General features: G+C 41.3%; 1 protein-coding gene across 1 annotated transcript in view; it reads left to right on the forward strand.

Annotated features, from left to right (window-relative positions):
• The window catches only part of FLT1 (fms related tyrosine kinase 1), a 204,598-nt gene that overhangs the window by 116,252 nt on the left and 67,908 nt on the right, over nucleotides 1–20,438 (forward strand). The window contains exons 13-14 of the mRNA XM_027557508.1: nucleotides 412–720; nucleotides 5,661–5,807. Of these exons, the coding sequence (XP_027413309.1) occupies nucleotides 412–720; nucleotides 5,661–5,807 (456 nt within the window). The remainder of the gene's footprint in view (nucleotides 1–411; nucleotides 721–5,660; nucleotides 5,808–20,438) is intronic.

The raw sequence follows: 20,438 nt of genomic DNA on the forward strand, positions 1-20,438 counted from the left end.
TTTACCTGTGGTTTCTTTTCTAGCACAAACTCCTCTTAGATCCCTTCACTATCTTCCCCATTTGCCAGGAGGAGTTCTGTACATGATAGAGCAATGGGTTATCATCCCAAGTTATAATAAAGCATTCCACCGAGCAATGTTTGGTAAATAAACATACCCTCCTAAGAACATCCTATTTTGCATTTCCTGCCTCACTTTGATGGAGCAAATTGAGTTGGTTCCTACCTGCCACATCCAATCAGTTCCCTTAAAAAAAAAAGAAAAGATAAATACCATCCTTGTAATGCTGATGCTGAGACCATTTGTGCAGGGACAGTTCTTAAGATCCTTGACTATCTTGTGATGAGATACAGTCTCAGGTTGAGACACTGATTTTCTGATGAACTCAAGTCCTTTGTTCTTATTTTCCAGATGTGCCCCATGGATTTCATGTGACCTTGGACAAAATGCCTGCGGAAGGAGAGGACCTGAAGCTGTCTTGCACAGTGAGCAAGTTTTTGTACAAAGACATAACCTGGATTTTGCTGCGGACAGTGAACAACCAGACCACGCAACAGAGCATCAGCAAGCAAAAGACACCTGTCACGAAAGAGCACTCCATGACGTTCAACCTCGTCATCAAGAACGCCTCCCTGGAAGACTCGGGCACCTATGCCTGCCGAGCTAGGAACATATACACAGGGGAAGAAATCCTCCAGAAGAAAGAAGTGATCATTAGAGGTGAGCACTGCAACAAAAAGGCTGTTTTCTCTCGGATCTCCAAATTTAAAAGCACGAGGAATGATTGTACCGCACAAAATAATGTAAAACATTAAAGGACTCATTACCAAGTAACAGTTGTCTCATATCATCTTGATTTATTGTCACTGTTGCTCATTTTCCGGCTCAGAGGAGAAGCTCCTCCCAAAATGAGTTTGGCGATGATAGGAGTAACAATGAGCCCGCCTGGGGCCCCCAGCTTGGGGCGCCCCGTTTGGGCCAAAGGGGTCCGCTCTCTGGGGCCGACCCAGTGCACGTTTGGATTTGGAGGTTCTGTTGCGTTTTGCTCTTTGCTGTCTTCTCCCGCCTGATAAACGACAACTGGGGACTGACCCTTTCCTTCCACTTTAATGCCCGCCCCTTTTTATGTTCATGTTTCCAAGCTGCCAACCTGAATAATTTAAACAGATGCTGGTGTCTACCAAAGATGGACATGGATTGGTTCACTGGCCAGCCCAGAACTAGGGACACTTGAACTGGAGACTCTGTCGGACCTCTGCCGGATTTTATTTCCTGCTATTGCCTCTGCTCTTTGATTTGTAAATAGCACCTGGATGATAGCAAGTTATAATGCTTATTTATTTGAAGATGCTTTTTTTTTTATATGTTAAGCACATTAATTTTAAACTGGAGCGTCTAAGATGGGCCCCAAAGGTGCAAGGTGTTGGGATAATTCAGAGGTCTTGAAGCTTTATGACAGTGTGAATTACAAAAGTCCACTCAGGCCAAGCCCAGTTCTCTCCTGTGATCCCAGTAGCTAGTCAACTAGTCCAGTGGGCTGCCTCCTCACTGCCCCTGAGTGGACCGCATAGCCATTGACAGCACCTGAACAAAAAGTGGATCACACCTTCGTTTTCAATATTCTTGTTCCTGGTTAAAGAACTTCACCCTGTTCAATGGATGCCATTCAACGGTGTACCATAATCAATTTATCAAGGAAATAAAGGCTATTGTGACCAGAGGTTTAATGCATTTTCTTAAACGTCAATCTCAAATTTGTCCATCAAAAAAAAAAAGTCCACTTCCCTGATATGCAAATGTTAATAGGGTTTTTTTTTCCCTGGGGATTAATGGCAAAATTACAGAAGCAGGACTCAAAGAGTCATTTTAAAATGTATCCCATTTTCTAATCCAGAGAGATTTGTAATCTCTTGTTTTCAGCTTGCATTTGAGGGGAAAGTGACTTTTTCACCAATTTCATATGCATTGTTCTGTTTTCATTTATGATTGATCATTGCCTGTGACTTGCCTGAACTACTGGAAAGCAAATTCTAATGACCAAAATAGCCAAGGCTGAGAGCAGCGGTGGCTGGACTGGGTAGTAAGTGGGAGGTGTCAGCATGACAGCTCCCGAGGCTTGGGAACTCACCAGACTGTTTCCTCCTTTAGGTAGCAGGCTCTGTCCCACGGCTAAACTTGTCTTTCACGTGGGAATTGCTTTTGTCAGATGTGAAGGAGTAAACAATAGCTTTTCCCCAGATTGCCACTTTCATAGAGCCCCAAATGCTTTGAAAACAATTAGCAACCTGGAAGTTGTCAGCCCAAAGGAAAGAATAATCAATTGTATCTGGAAATTGTACCTATGGCTCTTTAGCCTGGCGAATTGTTCATTATAAGTCAGTGTGTTCCTCCAGGAAAAGAGTGCCTTAATGCCGTAGGACTTGGGGGAGGGCGGGCGCTCAGTTTTTGTTTTTTTTTAATAAAGCTGAAAAAGCAAATGAAAAAACAAGGTGAATTGGACATGCAGAAGCGATCATTTCCCGAGTAGGGGAAGGACATAGTATTTTACAAAGGATGATGTCAAGAATCCCTTAGAGTAATGAATCCTTCCAGGGAGTTTCAAAAAGAAAAAATATGATTGGGTGGGTTTTGACTTTTGTCCATTTGTCTTCTGGGTGTGGCATAAGGGTAGGGGAGGAGAACAAGAAAGAACAAGGAGCCTGCTATGGAGAATGACTGAGATGGGGTAGAGGGTGTGAGGCTGGTTCCTCAGGCCCATTTCCAGATGGAGAAGAGAAACCACTTATTTATGGGACCCAGCAGATCTCTGGGGCACAGATGCTGAGAAGGAAAAGGACCTGGTGGGGTGCTATCTTTGACTACTGATAACCAGCAGAAATATTCTTTTCATCCTGGTTTTCTCCATTTGAAGGGATCTTCTCCCTTTCATTAAATTTTGGAAAGCAGCTATCTATTTCCATCAAATAACTCAGGTTTAAAAATATGGGTGCAATGTACCTTTTCTCTATTTAAAAATGCTGAAATAGATGACTGTAAAGTGGGAATTGATTAAAAAAAAAAAAGATTCCTTGGTTGATTTAGGCCATTTAGAAACTTGCCAAAAATGAGACTTTGCACCTAGGAGAACTTTTTTTTTTCAAACATGGGTACAGAGGAAAAAATCCTCATACTGTATGTTTCAGACATGTTGATATGAACTCTGTATTTAACTGACATTCCTCTGTTCATTCTTCAGTCCTTGTGCTACTTCTCGTCTGATGTTCGTGTAGTTGAGAGAGGGCTTTGGGGAGCTGTGCGTGACGTTTATGTTAAAATGTTCTCTTTCATATAAGCATTGTTTTCAAACACACCTGTCAGGGAAGCCAAATGCTGTCTGTGCTGTTGATGGTTCCAGTTTGTAGCCATGAAAATAATCTGGGTGTGACGGGCCGTGTATTCAGCCTTCCTTTTTATAATAAGACCTATGGGCAATGATGGATTACTTTTTCATATTTAGTGCCTGGGAAATAGTAAATGTGCTAGAGGAAGCCACTACAAGTGTAACCCAGTGAACTGGGTCTGTTCTGGGTTTTAAATGAGATGTGTCACACTTGGCTGTAAAATATGTGAAATAGTAATATGATGCTGTTCTTTATTATCTTGTCATGTTTCACTGATATGTCTGGGGTCCTGACTGTAAAAATGTCAAAATTGTAATGATCGAGCATGTAAAAGTTATCAAAGTGGAAGAGTTTGATACATGGCTGCGTTTTCAGTTAGGAAAAGGTACTTGACAGAGCAGACAGAATGTAAACCCAGAAATATTAAAATGAGTCTGCACAGCAGACTAGGGGAACTACACTAAAACAGGTCAAAGGATGCTTGCTGTTATGCATTTCACACTCTATTTGAAGAGTCGATACATTAGCACTCCTTCAGTTCTTTTTGCCTTCAGATTTCATTTTGTATAAAATGAGAAAAGACTAATGATAAGCTATGGAAATCCAAACTGAATGAGAAATCTGTTTCTTCTAACAGACAGCCACCCTGCCACGTCATGCTATGTCAACATGTTATCAGAGTCATATAGTAACATACTTTTTAACCTGAGGTTTCTCAACTGCTGTAACGAATGCTCATACAGAGAGTGTCCCTGCAGGAATAAAAACAGAAAGGAGTGGGGACTCAGCAGAGTCCTGCAGGGACATGGAATCAAAGCCATTCATTGCAAGGTGTTATCTCTCAGAACGTGGTGGGTCAGGAAGATCCACTGGAGAAGGGATAGGCTACCTACTCCAGTATTCTTGGGCTTCTCTGGTGGCTCAGACAGTAGGGAATCTGCCTACAATTCGGGAGACCTTCAAATCCCTGGGTTGGGAAGATCCCCTGGAGGAGGGCATGGCAACCCACTCCAGTATTCTAGCCTGGAGAATTCCGTGGACAGAGGAGCCTGGCAGGCTACAGTCCATAGGGTTGCAGAGGGTCGGACATGACTGAGCGACTAAGCGCACACACATACAAGCTGCTTTCACAGTGTTAGTTCAGTGAGAGGAGGACATCAGAAATGGGCAGAGTCAGCTCAGAAACCAGTCACACAGAATGTGTGAGTGATGCCAGAACTCTTTTGATTTATCTTCCCAGATGGGCAACGAGTGGTGGGGAGGATGGTTTGAGAGAGTGGGAAAGATTATAGGAGCCAATTTTATCCTTCTATCTTGCAAGCTTGACTTACCAATCCAGCACCTGTCCAACTAGAATGTATACACATCAGCAGGACTGACTCCATTAAAATAGAGACGCTGTACTCATGGGGCCTTGGGGTACTGCTGTTTCTGTGTGGGATTTTAGTGTCGTGATGTATTGCCTCCTAATGTATTAAATTCATTTTGTTGTACTATATTGGTTGGCATTTTATTAAAATAAATTGTATTGTATCATATTTGTATGTTTTAAGAGAAAGTAATATAAAATACATTATTTGTGCTATTATATAGTACAAAAACTACGCATCTGTGCCTCTGTCTCTTGAATTAATCCTCTGGTCGTTTGCATTGGGGAAGGGATTGGAGGAAGGAAACACTCCTAATAAAAAGTTTTCAAAGTTCAAGAAATTCTCCTGTTTGGTCTGCTACCTCACAGTTTAGGTTACTGACTGCTGAGAGACACAAGCATGCCCTCCCGTGTTAGTAAGATGCAAAAATGCAAAGTTAGATTAGCTCATCACTATCGTGTGAATAAAACACAAAAATGCAAAATTCGGTTAGCTCATCACTGTACCTCCCTGCATCTGTGTAAAAATTCACTACCAGCCATATCCAAAATCATGTCCGTTTCCTTTTTAGTTCCTAAAATATCATGCAAAAATCTGTAAATTTTAGAAAAAAAGTTTCTCTCAAAGAAAGGAAGGAAACTAGCTGGCCAGGCAAAAACCTTGATGCTGAAATCTAAAAATACAGAACTGAGTTCTTGATTTTCCTCGGTGTTCTAACAGATTTCGGTTTATTGCAGTAACTTAAGAGGAAGCAGTAGGCTAACCACAGAGGAAAAATGGAGGGAACAAAATATGAATGAACACTTACAGTTGAGTTTTGCTGCTTTTCTATTTTCACAGTGTCGATATGCATATATAATGAAAGAATGAGTCCTACAAGTAATAACAATTCCCTTTCTTTATCCACTAGATCAGGAAGCACCCTACCTCCTGCGAAACCTCAGTGACCTCACGGTAGCCATCAGCAGTTCGACCACTCTAGATTGTCATGCTAATGGTGTCCCAGAGCCTCAGATAACCTGGTTTAAAAACAACCACAAAATACAGCAAGAACCTGGTAAGAGACTTTTTCGTTGAATTTCCTCTTTCTCCTCAGCCTCTTAAAATCCCTATAACTTTCTTCCAGGAAGTCTAAAACTGCTGATGGAACTGCAAAAATCATATTTGAGCTCTGATTCATGGTTAAGCCACTTCCAGGGAAGGATACTGAAGTCAGTTCTTATATAGACCATATTACTAAGCCCGTAGAAAGAGCCTTCCAGAGTCTGCTTTAAATCAGGCATTCAGGGGATTACCTGGTGGTCGAGTGGTTAGGACTCAGCTTTCACTGCCTGGGGGCCTGGGTTTGATCCCTGGTCTGGGAGCTAAGATCCCACAAGCTGCCAAAAACAATAAAAATAAAAAATTGTGCATTCAGAAAATAGTAAGAGCCACTCAGAAAATGTTTCAGTTCATCTGGACAACAGGGAAAAGTGAGGAGTTAGTTCCTCCAGTTTGAGGTAAAACAGAGCTTTGAATGCCTGGCATAGTTTAAGTTCAGAGTAGATTTATAATCTCCTTAGTTCACTGATACTGATTTCAATGATTTGGTTTAAAAAATATTTAAAATTATATTTTGGAATACTGATAAAAAAAAAAACAAACCATTTAAACTGATGGTCATTTGTTGATCTTTTTTTTTTTTAGTTCTACCAGTTTATTGCTACCAACCCGTGACCCTCCACCCTCATGCACACATGCTCAGTCATGTAACCCCATGGACTGCAGCCTGCCAGGCTCCTCTGTCCATGGACTTTTCCAGGCAAGAATACTGGAGTGGGTTGCCATTTCCTTCTCCATGTTGATCTTCTTTCAACAAAAAAAAACTAGACTTAAATTCACAAGTATAAACATTATCTGTTGTATGTCTTGTGATTCCCTAGTTAAATAAGATTTGTAAAGACTTTTTTATGTGGACCATTTTTTTTTGTCTTTATTGAATTTGTTATAATGTTCCTTCTGTTTCTTTGTTTGTTTGTTTTGGTTTTTTGGCCACAAGTCCTGTGTGATCTTAGCTTTCCAGCCAGGGCTCGAACCAATACCCTGGCATTGGAAGTACAGAGTCTTAACCACTGGACTGCCAGGGAAATCCCTTAAATAAAATTAAAATGAACTTATTCTAATTTTGACTAGTAATTACATTTATAGTAAAGATAAACTTGCCATTTATTTGCAACATCCCAACAACCTAATTCAAATATTGGCAATGTGGAATCCTCCTTCCATGTGAATCCTCTACTCAAAATGAAATATGTTTGTGTTTGATGCACAGAAAAAGGTTCTGGTAGAACGTCACCGATTTTAAGATATCTACAAATATCGTAGAGAGGCCAGACACCAAGCAGGTCCAGAACTGATCACATCACGTGATTCTTCTCTTCTTATATAGACACCACGTATCCATCATCCACACCAAAGGTGGTCCACCTTCTTCCCCCTCTTCCTCTGATCCATCAGGCTGAGCAGGTTGTACAAAATATGAACTGTTTCTGCTTCCCTCTTGTCAGTCTCCTGATTCAGGTGCTCACTATCTACTCCTTGGACATTTGCAGGCGTCTCCTAACTGGTCTCCCTACCTCTCTTCTCTCTTTGCATCTTTTTGCCACCCAGTTGCCTAAAATGTCACATCTCTGTTCCAAGTCCTCCACTGGCTCTCCATCGCAAGACCAAGTTCAAGCATCTGACAAGGAAGGCCCTCCACAGTGGTCCCTGCCTGCTCCATACAGCTGTATGCTCCCCTGCCTTGAACTCTACGTTCTAGCAATTGTCACGCTCTTGTAGATCACGGCATGTGTTACACTGCTTCAAACTCTATGCTTTGTTTGCTCCTGTGTCCCCTCTGCCTGGTGTGTCTTCATGGAAGACTGACCCATCCCTTCTTTACTATCCAGGAGTATTTCTGTTCTCTTACTGAGCCATTTTACCGTCATCAGTTCACGTGAGTCTGTATTATCCACGCATATTGCTACTGTCTGCTTCCTGTACTGTATCATGCTGTCTTCCTCTATGTGTATCATATCATGCCCTCATCCTGAAGACAGTGTCTTTCATGTTATTTGTATCTTGTCTTTTTGTCTTCCAAACCTGTCACAGTGGTTGGCAATCCATAAATATTCCATGAATGAATGAATGGAGTGGTTTTCAACAAATCTCATTCTATCCTTAGGAAGCTCACTTGGTAGCACAAATGCCTAGACTTTGGGTGGTTGGGAGAGAGGCTTTATCATAGAATTTTTAAAGCTAAAGGGACTTTCGGACTGTCTTGAGTTCCATTTGGAGAATAGAAAATGTAGGTGCAAAGAGGCAAAGTGACGTGCTACTGAGAAGGATAGTTTCATATTTACATTACCATGTGTAAAACTAGATTAACCAGTGGGAATTTGCTGTATGACGCAGTGAGCTCAAATCTGGTGCTCTGTGACAACCTGGAGGGGTGGGATGGGCTGGGAGGTGGGAGGGCAGTTTAAGAGGGAAGGGACATACATGTACCTATGACTGATACATGTTGATGGAGGGCAGAAACCAACACAATATTGTAAAGCAATTATCCTCCAATTAAAAAGAAAATTAAAAAAAAAAAAGAAAAAGGATAGTTTCAGAAAAAATTCATCCCTTGCAGTATTCTAACAAAATAAAAGGATGAATAAATATGTGAATAAGCAAGCAACTTGAGAAGCAATGTCTGTATAGGTTCTCCTTAGAGATTCGGAGTTCACATTAGTATTTTATTAAGGACCCAAAGAAGTCCTATACTGAAGAAATCCGGTAGCATTGTGGTTTCAAGTTCTGTGTTCTCCAAAGTGACTTGATCACAAAATATATTCCATATTTTATGAAATGTTATGAGATGTTGGATGATTCTTTGAAAGTAGTGAATTTGACTTAAATTCAGTTTTCGTATTTTGGATGTGGGTTAAAAAATTAGAGTTGAACCAATTTGAAAGCCCACAACCATTCTGGGATTAGAGAAGAGACAAGAAATTATTACAAACAGAAAATATTAAGAGGTGTTGAGAGGGTTTGAACCTCCTGGGTCAGAGAATTTGGGAAACTAACTCACTTATACTTACTCTTTGAGCCTCTCTTTCCTTATTTATAAAATTGAGATAATACCAACCACATAGGAATGTAGTATGGTTTAAATGAGTTAATATAACTAAGTTGACCCACATCACGGCTTAGTAAATACTACCTTCCCACACATCTCATTTATACAGAAATTGGCCCATGAGTTGTCAGAATTTCTTGAATGGTATCAGAGGGTTAATTAATGTCATCTCCAAAGTCAAATAACTTAACAAAAATATATTCCTCACAACTGTTTCTAATCTTCTGAGGGCCAAAAGAAGAATGTCTATTAGTATAAACAGTCTTACATAAATTATATGAAATCTTTCCTAAATATCATTCTAATATGCTATTGGAGTGGTGGGTTAGTCACTCAGTCATGTCTGACTCTTTGTGACTCCATGGACTATAGCCTGCCAGGCTCCTCTGTCCATGGGATTCTCCAGGCAAGAGTACTGGAGTGGGTTGCTATGCCCTCCTCCAAGGGATCTTCCCAACCTGGGGGTCAAACCCATGTTTCCTGCATTATAGATGGTCTCCTGCATTGCAGGCAAATGCTTTGGTGCAGAGTCACCAGGGAAGCCCAATATGCTATCATTAGCATTTATTGAGTTCGGCTACACTACGTTGTCGATTTTCTCTCTCTCTTCCTTTTATTCACGCTTTAAAACTACTATAGCTTTTTGGAGAGGAATTTCTTAACTTTTCTGGGGATAATCTCTTGCTTACATGTATATGGTGTTTGTAAAGTTTCATATGTAAGATTTCCATTTGAGACAGCAAATTCAACAGCCAGTGCAACACACTCTTACGACTGTGACCCTTTTGTCCATGTGTATAGATAAGTGAAGATCACTGATAACCAGAGTGAACATCCTTGACTCACTGTTTGTTCGAAAGCTGATATCGAAAAACATCAAGATCACAGGCTGAAAAAGACTTGAGAACTAGTCCATCATATCCTAAGCCTTTGAAAGCTCAACTGAGTTTTAGTAACCTGAGAATAAACTGTACTTCCGTTAGACACTTGAGATGCCTCTTTTTATACCAAGCCTGGCAACTCAAAAAGAACTCATATACCGAGAGCATTTCGGTGACTTTGGATCACTAACAGGATCCAGCCCATTATCACTGTTTTTTGTTCAATGACAACTTACTCGATTCCAAAAACAACAGAGAGTTAAGGCTCTAGACAAGTGGGGATGAAATAGCTGGTGAGAGAATTTAGGGGAGGGTAACTTCTTCCCTAAGCAGGCAGCCCAGGGAAGTGTGTTTTCAGGGGGCAGGAGGCCCTCTCCCTGGGGTGCCCACGGGGCGGGCTTCCCACTACCAGCTGCACAACCCAGCACAATCACAGGCTTTGCGGGGCCTCAACAGCACGAGCCAGCCTGCTAACTTCCATCTACCCCCACAGCCCCCGACGGCCGACCCCGGCTCCCTAGCCTAGAAGACTGCCCCGGCCTCTGGCCACCAGAGCCCCCCTTCACATCCTGGGGCACACAGCATGCTGCTTTCTCTCTGAAGTCCGAGTTTATTCACAACCCATGCCACGTTGTAGAGTGCGTCACTCAGCTGTTCTCTGGTTTCATGTGTGATGGTTAAAACCTTTGAAGATATGCTATCTTTATAGGCCTTCCTTATCAAAAATAATAATAAAAATGTACTGAGTGCTCACCAGATACCCAAGGAGCTGTTAAGAGTTTACAAAAGTCTCATTTACCCTCCACGGCTGTCGACCGGCATCTGAGGCAGGTGCCGTTATCAGCCGCATTTCCAGATCTGTTTTGACTTGCCACCCTCTTGTTAGGCGCCCGGTCCTCGTTGAAGCCCCTTACTAATATTGCTTTGCTTACTCCTCCCACCAGTTCTATGGGGTTTGCTAAATTGTCATGCCTGTTTGATGAGCTAAGGGATGAGGAAGCAGAAACATGGGAGAAATGACTAAGTGGTAGGGTTAGTGGGTAGCAGACCAAGCGTTAAACCAGAAGAGCAACTCTGACACCCAGACCCTGGATACAGATATACCACGTGGAGCTAAACGCTAGTTCCCATCACTCAGAAGAGAATAGACAGACACTAGTTTTAAATGATCTTGTGGGCATAAATCAGCATTGAAAACAAGGAAGATTTTCTCATTTCCAACTCTTAAAGTTTAGGCTTCCTAAAAACCTCACTGGGGGGAAAAAAAAAAAACCTCACTGAATTTTTAAAATTTATTTTTAATGCAAAGCATATTAAAACCATTTAAAGCATTTTTTTTAAGTGGACGTGTCATATATAAAATTAAAAATTATTTTGAACCAAAATCCAGTTACTTTTAAATCTCAAAAGGTCCACAATTTATTCTGTATCAGCCTTATTGTCTTTTTACTCATGTAATAAACATCATTAAGGCACTGCTTTGTGTCTGGTGCTCTGCTAAGCTCTGTGAATACAGAGCTGAATGAGAACATGAAAATCAGAATAAGCACACATCAGACATAATAGCGTGTGTGTTTGAGTGACTACAACTCCTTCAAGCAGCAACCGTGTGTGCCCTAACTCACTATCATAGGTCAATAGGCACCAGAGTTAATGAGTCTAAAAACTGGAATAAGGTAAACTATTAAATGAAATGAGTAGAAAATGTGACTCCATCACAGGATTAAAAGATCTTTAATATGTTAGATAACTAGAAAAAAAAATATATCCTTTGTGCTTTTAATTAAAATATTTTCATTTTAATTCCTAATGCTGAGCAAACAGCAGGTTCTCAATCATCCATTTTTAGTGGAATACATAGAATGGAAGAGAGATAAAGAGGAAATAAGAGAAAATATGTGATAAAGGTTGGAGAACCTCCGAACTAGACCCAAGTCAGGAAGCAGCTGGGAACAGTTAGGAGGGATGGTAGAGTACAAAGTGTTGAAAGCAGGTGATTTGAGACATATTTCCTTTGAAGGGACAGGTGACCAAAGAATGGAGCTGCTAAAGTGAGTATAATATAAAGGACCAAACATGAAAGAAAAATGTCCTGAGACAGGACCAGCACCAGAACATCACCAAGAGACCTCGAGGCTGGAGACACGTTCTCGTTGGCAGTGGTTCGATTCTTAGCAGTCTACAGACAGGGAAGCTCCTTTAAGAAACATTCTTTCTGCTAGGCCCACCATATTTAGAGTTTGTGCCCAGACTTGGAACGTTACGAAGTCACCTTGGAGAACTCCTGGTTCCCCCAGAGTGTCCTAGTGACCCCTCCACCTGCCTGCCGATGGGACTGGCAGTTACCCCAAATGATCAGAAAGTCCCCTTTCTAGCTCACACTCTTCCCAGATTCTCCAGTGAGGTTCTAAGATGTTTCATGCTGTGACAGCCAAGTAAGCACAATAAGAGGGGCTGCTGGCCTGGGGCTTTGGAGTGACACAGTAAGGAATCAAGGTCGGTTTGCAAAGCAGAGGTGGCAGGAGGCAGGCCCAGCTTAGGGCTACACCGGTGTAAGCAAGAACCACCTCCCAAATGGGGGTGCAGAGAAAGTGGGGTTCCTGACAAGAGCCATGAACTGCTGACAAAAGTACTCTTCACTAAAAATATTTCAGAGAACAGAAGGTGATAGTAACCTGTGATGCTGTTAGTAAAGCCTGAGAAACCATCATCAAAATCTCTAGGATGGCAAGGCATTTTCAGAGTATTTTAAGATTAAAGAAGTAGGGTTCGAACCACAAAGAGTTTCAGTTCAGTTCAGTCGCTCAGTCATGTCCGACTCTTTGTGACCCCATTGACTGCAGCATGCCAGACTTCCCCGTCCATCACCAACTCAAACTCATGTCCATTGAGTCAATGATGCCATCCAACCATCTCATCCTCTGTCGTCCTCTTCTCCTCCCACCTTCAGTCATTTGCATCATCAGGATCTTTTCAAATGAGTCAGTTCTTCACATCAGGTGTCAAAGTATTAGAGCTTCAGCTTCAGCATCAGTCTTTGCAATGAATATTCAGGACTGATTTCCTTTAGGATGGACTGGTTGGATCTCCTTGCAGTCCAAGGGACTCTCAAGAGTCTTCTCCAACACCACAGTTCAAAAGCATCAATTCTTCTATTCTCAGCTTTCTTTATAGTCCAGCTCTCACATCCATACATGACTACTGGAAAGACGATAGCTTTGACTAGACGGACCTTTGTTACTAAGAGTTTAGGGAGAATAAATTCCATCTTGAATGGACAGAGGCTGGAAGAGGAATCACTGATCAACATTCCTTCCTAAGTGAGATCTTGGTCACTAGAGTTATTTATCTAATCATCTATCATCACTATGTCACTGATGCAAATCTCTGTACCGGTAAGCGATTATTCAAATCAAGGTGACCGACTTAGTCCTAGTACCTAGGGGGCAGAATTACACCTGAAGCATAAAGTGGTTTTCATGGATCTGGGAGAGATGCTGAGGAAAAGTAGAGGAGAAAGGTGAACAAGGATGCTGATGCCGGGGGATGATAAACTGTCACTCTCAAGCTATTTTTGCTTGATTTCCTAGAACAATAAAATTCAGAAATGTCTATTAACCTTCCACAAAACTTACAGAGTAATTGCCTTTTCTTCCTCATGGATATGTACCCTTATGGTGCAAAATAGGTTAAGAAACACTGCAGGAAAGAAATGAGGCCACGCTGCCCAGGCACATGGAAGGCAGTGAGTGGGGAGTAAGTAGGCTCTGTCACCTGACCTGAGCTAATCAGTCAGTTCACATGATCAGTGAAGCAGCCGTTTATGTCATCCCTTCCTCTTCCATCAGTGTCTCTAAGGTAAGGGGATCCGGGTACCCAGACAGAGAAGGGCCAAGCCCTATTAGCAGACACCCCAGTAGCTCTTCTCTGAGAAGAACTCTTCTGCCAGAATCTTCTCAGGGTTTGGTTTAGTTGTATCTCTGACAACAGTATAAGCTTAAAGGACATCCCTAAGATTGCCAGGAGAAATATCAATAACTTCAGATATGCAGATGACACCACCCTTATGGCAGAAAGTGAAGAGGAACTAAAAAGCCTCTTGATGAAAGTGAAAGAGGAGAGTGAAAAAGTTGGCTTAAAGCTCAACATTCAGAAAACTAAGATCATGGCATCCGGTCCCATCACTTCATGGGAAATAGATGGGGAAACAGTGGAAACAGTGTCAGACTTAATTTTGGGGGCTCCAAAATTACTGCAGATGGTGATTGCAGCCATAAAATTAAAATATGCTTACTCCTTGGAAGGAAAGTAATGACCAACCTAGATAGCATATTCAAAAGCAGAGATATTACTTTGCCAACAAAGGTCCATCTAGTCAAAGCTATGGTTTTTCCAGTAGTCATGTATGGATGTGAGAGTTGGACTGTGAAGAAAGCTGAGCGCCAAAGAATTGATGCTTTTGAACTGTGGTGTTGGAGAAGACTCTTGAGAGTCCCTTGGACTGCAAGGAGATCCAACCAGTCCATCCTAAAGGAGAGCAGTCCTGGGTGTTCATTGGAAGGACTGATGCTGAGGCTGAAACTCCAATACTTTGGCCACCTCATGCGAAGAGTTGACTCATTGGAAAAGACTCTGATGCTGGGAGGGATTGGGGGCAGGAGGAGAAGGGGACGACAGAGGATGAGATGGCTGGATGCCATCACCGACTCGATGCACATGAGTTTGGGTGAACTCCGGGAGTTGGTGATGGACAGGGAGGCCTGGCGTGCTGCCATTCATGGGGTCGCAAAGAGTTGGACACGACTGAGCGACTGAACTGAACTGAACATGGCAGAGAACTAAGGCTCAGCTCTTTCCTAAGGATAAACTGGCATTTAGAAGGTGAAAGGAGTAGAGTTGGGGGTAACAGCAGAGAAGACGGTTGGCTGGCACTGCCAGAGTCCAGAGCCAGAACTGAAAACCCTAGAGAAGAGAAGAGAGGATGCCCAACTCCAACCACAGCTCTAAGCTGATGAAAAAGTGGAGAACACTTCCTGCTAATTACTAGCTAACATTCGGCCGCGTCAGTGAGACTGACACATGTATGGCGGTGGAGCTGTAGGGTTTACATCAAGAAAAGTAACATGACCTGTGAGTAGAGTCCCATTTTGAACTGGAAATCAACAGGAGTTATTATGGAGACTCAGTCCTGACACCCTCAAATCTCTCTCTTTATCCTCGAGTTCCACCGTATTTAGCTCTTTCTCGTATATACCTAGCATCGTGTCATATCCTAATGCTTGGCCCAAGAAAGATGACTTGGATGCCTCTTCTAGCCCATATCCTCAGCCCCATTCAGACCAGTAAAGCCTCCTGACAGCGCTCGGCCACAGCAAGACCCAGCGGAGCACTCACACACGAGCCGGCACAGACTCTCTCATGTGAACCAGAAGCCCCTGCTAGCTGTTTACCTTTGGTTGGGTGCCTCTTTTGAAGCCCTCTTGAATGTTCAAGTGAAAAATTTGCAATGTAAGAAATGGGAAAAAACTTGCAAATGTGAGCATCACTTTAGAACAACCTCTCCCTTTAAAAAAAAAAAGTGGTGAAATACATGCAACAAAAATTTTACTTTTTCCTTTAAAAGTGCCAAGTTCAGTGGCAGTAAGTATATTCACAAGCTTGTACAACCATCACTGTCTCATTTCAGAGCTTCTGCAGCACCTCAAACGGAAACCTCATACCATTAAAGCTCTTCCCTTCCCACTGTGAATTAACCTCCTCTTTTGATTCTTTCTGTGACCTCTTGGGACACAAGGAACTGTACTTTGAGCATGGCCACAACCGGCAGCTTGTTTTGTCTGAAGAGCAGGCGATGTTTGAGAGACCAGTAGCAGAGAAAAAGGAAGGGGGAGTAAGAAAAACAAAGAAGAGAGAAAGAAAGATGGATGGGGGTGGAGGAGGACAGATTCTCCCAGAGACCAGGAGGGGGCTGAACCTTGTCCAGGGTCACTAACTCTAAAACTAAGAGCTGTGGTCTGAGCTCCTGGAGTAGAAGGGGGTCTCCTTCCCCAATCCACATTTTCCCGCTTACGCGGAAGCCTAGGTGATTATATAGGAAAACTCAGACACTACCTGCCTTAAGTTTACTCCTCCAGCTCTTGGCAAACTAATGAGATGAGGCTTTTCTACCTCACAAGTCCAGTATTTGCATGGAAACGCCTCCTTCCCCCAAGGAGGAACTTGAAACAGCTTACCCAGGATCTAAAGTGACACCCGGCGATGCAGTGGGGATCACCACTCTACCCAGTACAATTAAGGAAAATATGCCAACAGATACATTCTCGGATAATCTAATCTGTGAGCTCAGCAGGATGAAATCACTGCTGAAAACGCCAAATCAAGGAAGTTCATTCCTCCTCCACCCACACTCAATCAAAACTTGATTTTTGCGTAATCTGCTACTAAGACATCTTACACAATAAGATTGTATATTAGTATAAATAGCCTTCTCATTCAACTCAGTCATAATTCAACTATCATGAAAACTCACACACAGAAAACATACTATAAGTCATGCCCCAACCCTAACACACACACACACACACACACACACACACACACACACACACCCCTTCTCTCTCTCTCTCCCCTGCCCTCCATAGGGACCAGTCTCCTGATGGAATAAATTTTGGTTGTCCTTTTATTGCTTTAATCCAAATTTGTAAATTTTGGGGACTTCCCTTGTGATCCAGTGGTTAAGACTCTGGACTTCCACTACAGGGGACGCCAGGTCAATCCCTGGCTGGGGAACTAAGATCCCATAGGCCGTGCAGCCTGGCTAAAAAAATTTTTTTTAATTGTAAGCTGTAGGGAAGCATAAATCTGCTTTACTTGCTTCAAAAATATTTCATTATCCTATCCATAGTCAGTATCATAAAGTTTTGCAAATGTACAAGTATTTGGATCTATATAGCTTTTAAACTTTCATTCAGTGGTTCTTTGCTGATAGTAAAGAGACCTACACCATTTCATTTTTGTAATAAAAAATTACTGTTATTTAACTAAATAAGTAGTACATGAATACTTTTAAATTGTAAATGATCACATAATACCAAAATAGAATACACTATAAAGTTGTCTCTTGGGGGAATTAACCCATGATAACTGTTTGATGTGTATTTTGTCAGATTTTTCCTTTTCTTTACTTATATATGTGCCTTTATGCAAATATGTATGCGTGGGTGCTAAGTCGCTTTAGTTGTGTCCGACTCTTTGTGACCCCATGGACTGTAGCCTGCCAGGCTCCTGTATCCATAGGATTCTTCAGGCAAGAATACTGGAGTGGGTTGCCATGCCCTCCTCCAGGGGATCTTCCCGACCCAGGGATCAAACCTGCATCTCTTATGTCTTCTGCATTGGCAGGCGGGTTCTTTACCACTGAGTCACCAGGGAAGCCCCTGCAAATATGGGGCATAGACATTCATGGGGCAAAAGATAGCTGGGATTCATTCATAGCTATACACTGAGAGCCAGCCCTGTACCAGGAATACAGTAGGTGCTGCAAACAAAACAGGGACCTTGAATTTATATTCAAATGAAAAAGTACAGGTAATAAATCTAACAAAACTATAAGCACATAGCATGCAATCAGATGGTAGTGACTGCTGTGGTGAACAAAATAAGGTAATGGATTATAGTAGGGTGATCTGGGAAAAGCCAACATCTCTAAGATAAATCTGAGTTGAGCTCACACTCTGTGTTTTGTTTTATGACTTGCTTTTATCACAATTTATTCTGGAGATCTCCCTATGTACATATCATCTGCCTAATTTTTTAAGCAGTCATGCCCTATAATATGGTATGTGTTCCCATAAGTTATTTAGCTATTCTACTGATGGAAAAATACCTTCTTGCCGTTAACCCCTTGTGCAATGCAATACTATTTCCTGCCTGAAAATGGTCATAGAACTATACTATACTACCCACAGAAAGGCCACTTTAGTTGACTGTATCCTACAGTATAAATTCCTCCAACCACATGGAAGGGGCTATGGCAAATCTGGACACACCATAAGAATTTGTTGGGGCAGGGACAGGTTGTGTGTGTGTTACATGTGTGAGCACACAAGTGTCTGTGTTTATAATTTATAGACATACATAGTGAGTAGCTAAGGTTTTACAGCTCATAACCACAGAGTTAGCACCACTTGACACCTTTTTTTATGTGCCCAAAGCATCTTGAAATACTTCATTGGAACAATAGTAAAATTCAGTGAAAGAGCAGGAAAAAAAAGTGCTTTTGACTTTAACATGTTTAGAAATACATGTGTTTTAGGCACAGTTTCAAGGTGCTCACTTCAACCATAATCCCTTCAATGCATCTGGTTTACAATTTCTTAAGAGCTTTTAAAAAGTATTCTGTTATCATAACCCACTTCGGAAAGTCAAACTAGTGAAGCAATAGCCATTATCCCAAATGAAAGAACCTTTGTGGATGGCTTTTCCCTTATTCAGTGGTTGCATGGAGAAGAATATTATACAGCTTTTTTTTCCCCCATCACTGTCCTTAATCTAATTCTTTTCTAAAAGCTTCTCATCTTTATCTTTTTCAAGGCTATAGAGCAGAGAGTCTCTGGATCACATTGCCCATCGGATTGCCTTTAGACTATATGTTTTCAACATTTCACAACTCTCTTCCCACTTAGCACATTATTATAAGGCTGCCTTTCACTGTGTCTTAGATTATTCCATATTTCACCAACATTTTTTTTCTTACATCTATAAAGGCTTTGCCACAAGGCTTGATCTTAGAGTCAAATTTTCAATTAAGGAAGAAGCTGCATGGTGAACATTTGAAAACATTGGAATCATTCATCTTTTTAGTGCTACTTAATGAGCCATCATCCTTCATGTCTGAATTTTGTCAGCCTTTGAAGTTTACTAAACTTGAATTTCTCTTCCCCAGATATAATTTTCCAAACCCCAAAAGTTTGACTAGATATATAGTGTCTCCTTTGTGGTATTTGTGGGAAATCAATCGGACATCTAGTTTTCTTGGGCCACCTTTAACCATCCTGAATCTATATTTTTGCTCTTCTGATCCTTAATTCAGATACAGCTCTTAGTTAATGAATTCCTAAGAAATTGAAAGTCGCTCAATTGTGTCCGACTCTTTGTGGGTCACTATATACAGTCCATGGAATTCTCCAGGACAGAATACTGGAGTGGGTAGCCTTTCCCTTCTCCAAGGGATCTTCCCAACCCAGGGATTGAACCCAGGTCTCCCACATTGCAGGCGGATACTTTGCCAGCTAAGCCACAAGGGAAGCCTAAGAATACTGGAGTGGGTAGCCTATCCCTTCTCCAGCGGATCTTCTGGACCCAGGAATCAAACCGGAGTCTTCTGCATTGCAGGCAGACTCTTTGCCAACTGAGCTATGAGGGAAGCCCATGAATTCCTTTAAGAATGGACAATCTAAAAAAAAAAAAAGAATGGACAATCTAAAGGTGTGATTATTTACTAGGTACCTAGAATTAGATACATCATCATCCTAGCTACCATTTATGGAAAATTTATCGTATGCCTACCTCAAAACATTTATCATTAAGTTGGCAAGCCAAGACCATCATAACAAAAATTACTTTTTATTTTATTAAGCGTAACTTTCATTCCCTACCATCAGTCAGACATTTGTTATATCCTAGAGAAAAGGAAAATGAGTAAAACTTATTCCTTACCTTTGAAAAACACACACATAATAGGTACAAAGTCAATTCAAAAATATGCAACATGAAGGGCATAAAATTCCATCAGATACAAATCAGCACCTCTGACAGGTAATCACAGGACACTTCATGGAGGAAATGTCATTTGAGTCGAACTTTGATGGATGAAGAAGAGAGTTTTGACAATGATAAATTGTAAGTTTCCATGGGAATTATCATGATTTTTGTGGTTGGAATTTATGTGAGCAATCCTTCTAGAAAGAAGCAGGCCTACAATTGAATTATCTCAGGAAAACATAGTACAGCCTCATGTTTCTGAGTTCTACTTGTTCATTCTAATAATGAACACCCAAAGGGGAAAGAGAATATTCAGATAAAGTGATCTGTCAAAGATCCCAATGCCATTTTGCATAATAACAAAAATTATAACTTTATCTAGGAAAATATAACTGAAAAGCAATATATTTAAAGAGAAGATCCTAAAGCTATCAAATGACGTAAAAGAAGACCTAAGTAACACAGAGATATTTGGTATTCTTAGAAGGGGACATATATTAGTAAGTTGAACCACTTGTGAGCCATTTTTATAGGTCAAAATATTGACAGTTTCATTTGTTTCAACCTAAAAATAAATAGGACAATTTCTCCCAATGTACTGAATTACATAAATTCAGAGAAATTCCCATCAACATTCCAACAGTGCTTTTTACAGAATTTGACAAGCTAAACCTGAAATCTGTATTGTAGTGTAAAAGGGCCAAGACAATTTTGAAAACAGCATCAGCTCATACCAAATATTAGGAAGTGTTATCAAGCAATCCTAAATTAATCATGGATTCACTTGTGTAGGATAGATAGGCCATTGTGGAGCCTAAAAACAGAACAACAAATATGTGGAAACTTAGTATCTGACAAAACTCGCTTCACAATTCAGTGAGAAAAGAACAGATTATTC

Source organism: Bos indicus x Bos taurus, chromosome 12, assembly GCF_003369695.1.
Source record: "Bos indicus x Bos taurus breed Angus x Brahman F1 hybrid chromosome 12, Bos_hybrid_MaternalHap_v2.0, whole genome shotgun sequence".
NCBI classification, from domain to species: domain Eukaryota; kingdom Metazoa; phylum Chordata; class Mammalia; order Artiodactyla; family Bovidae; genus Bos; species Bos indicus x Bos taurus.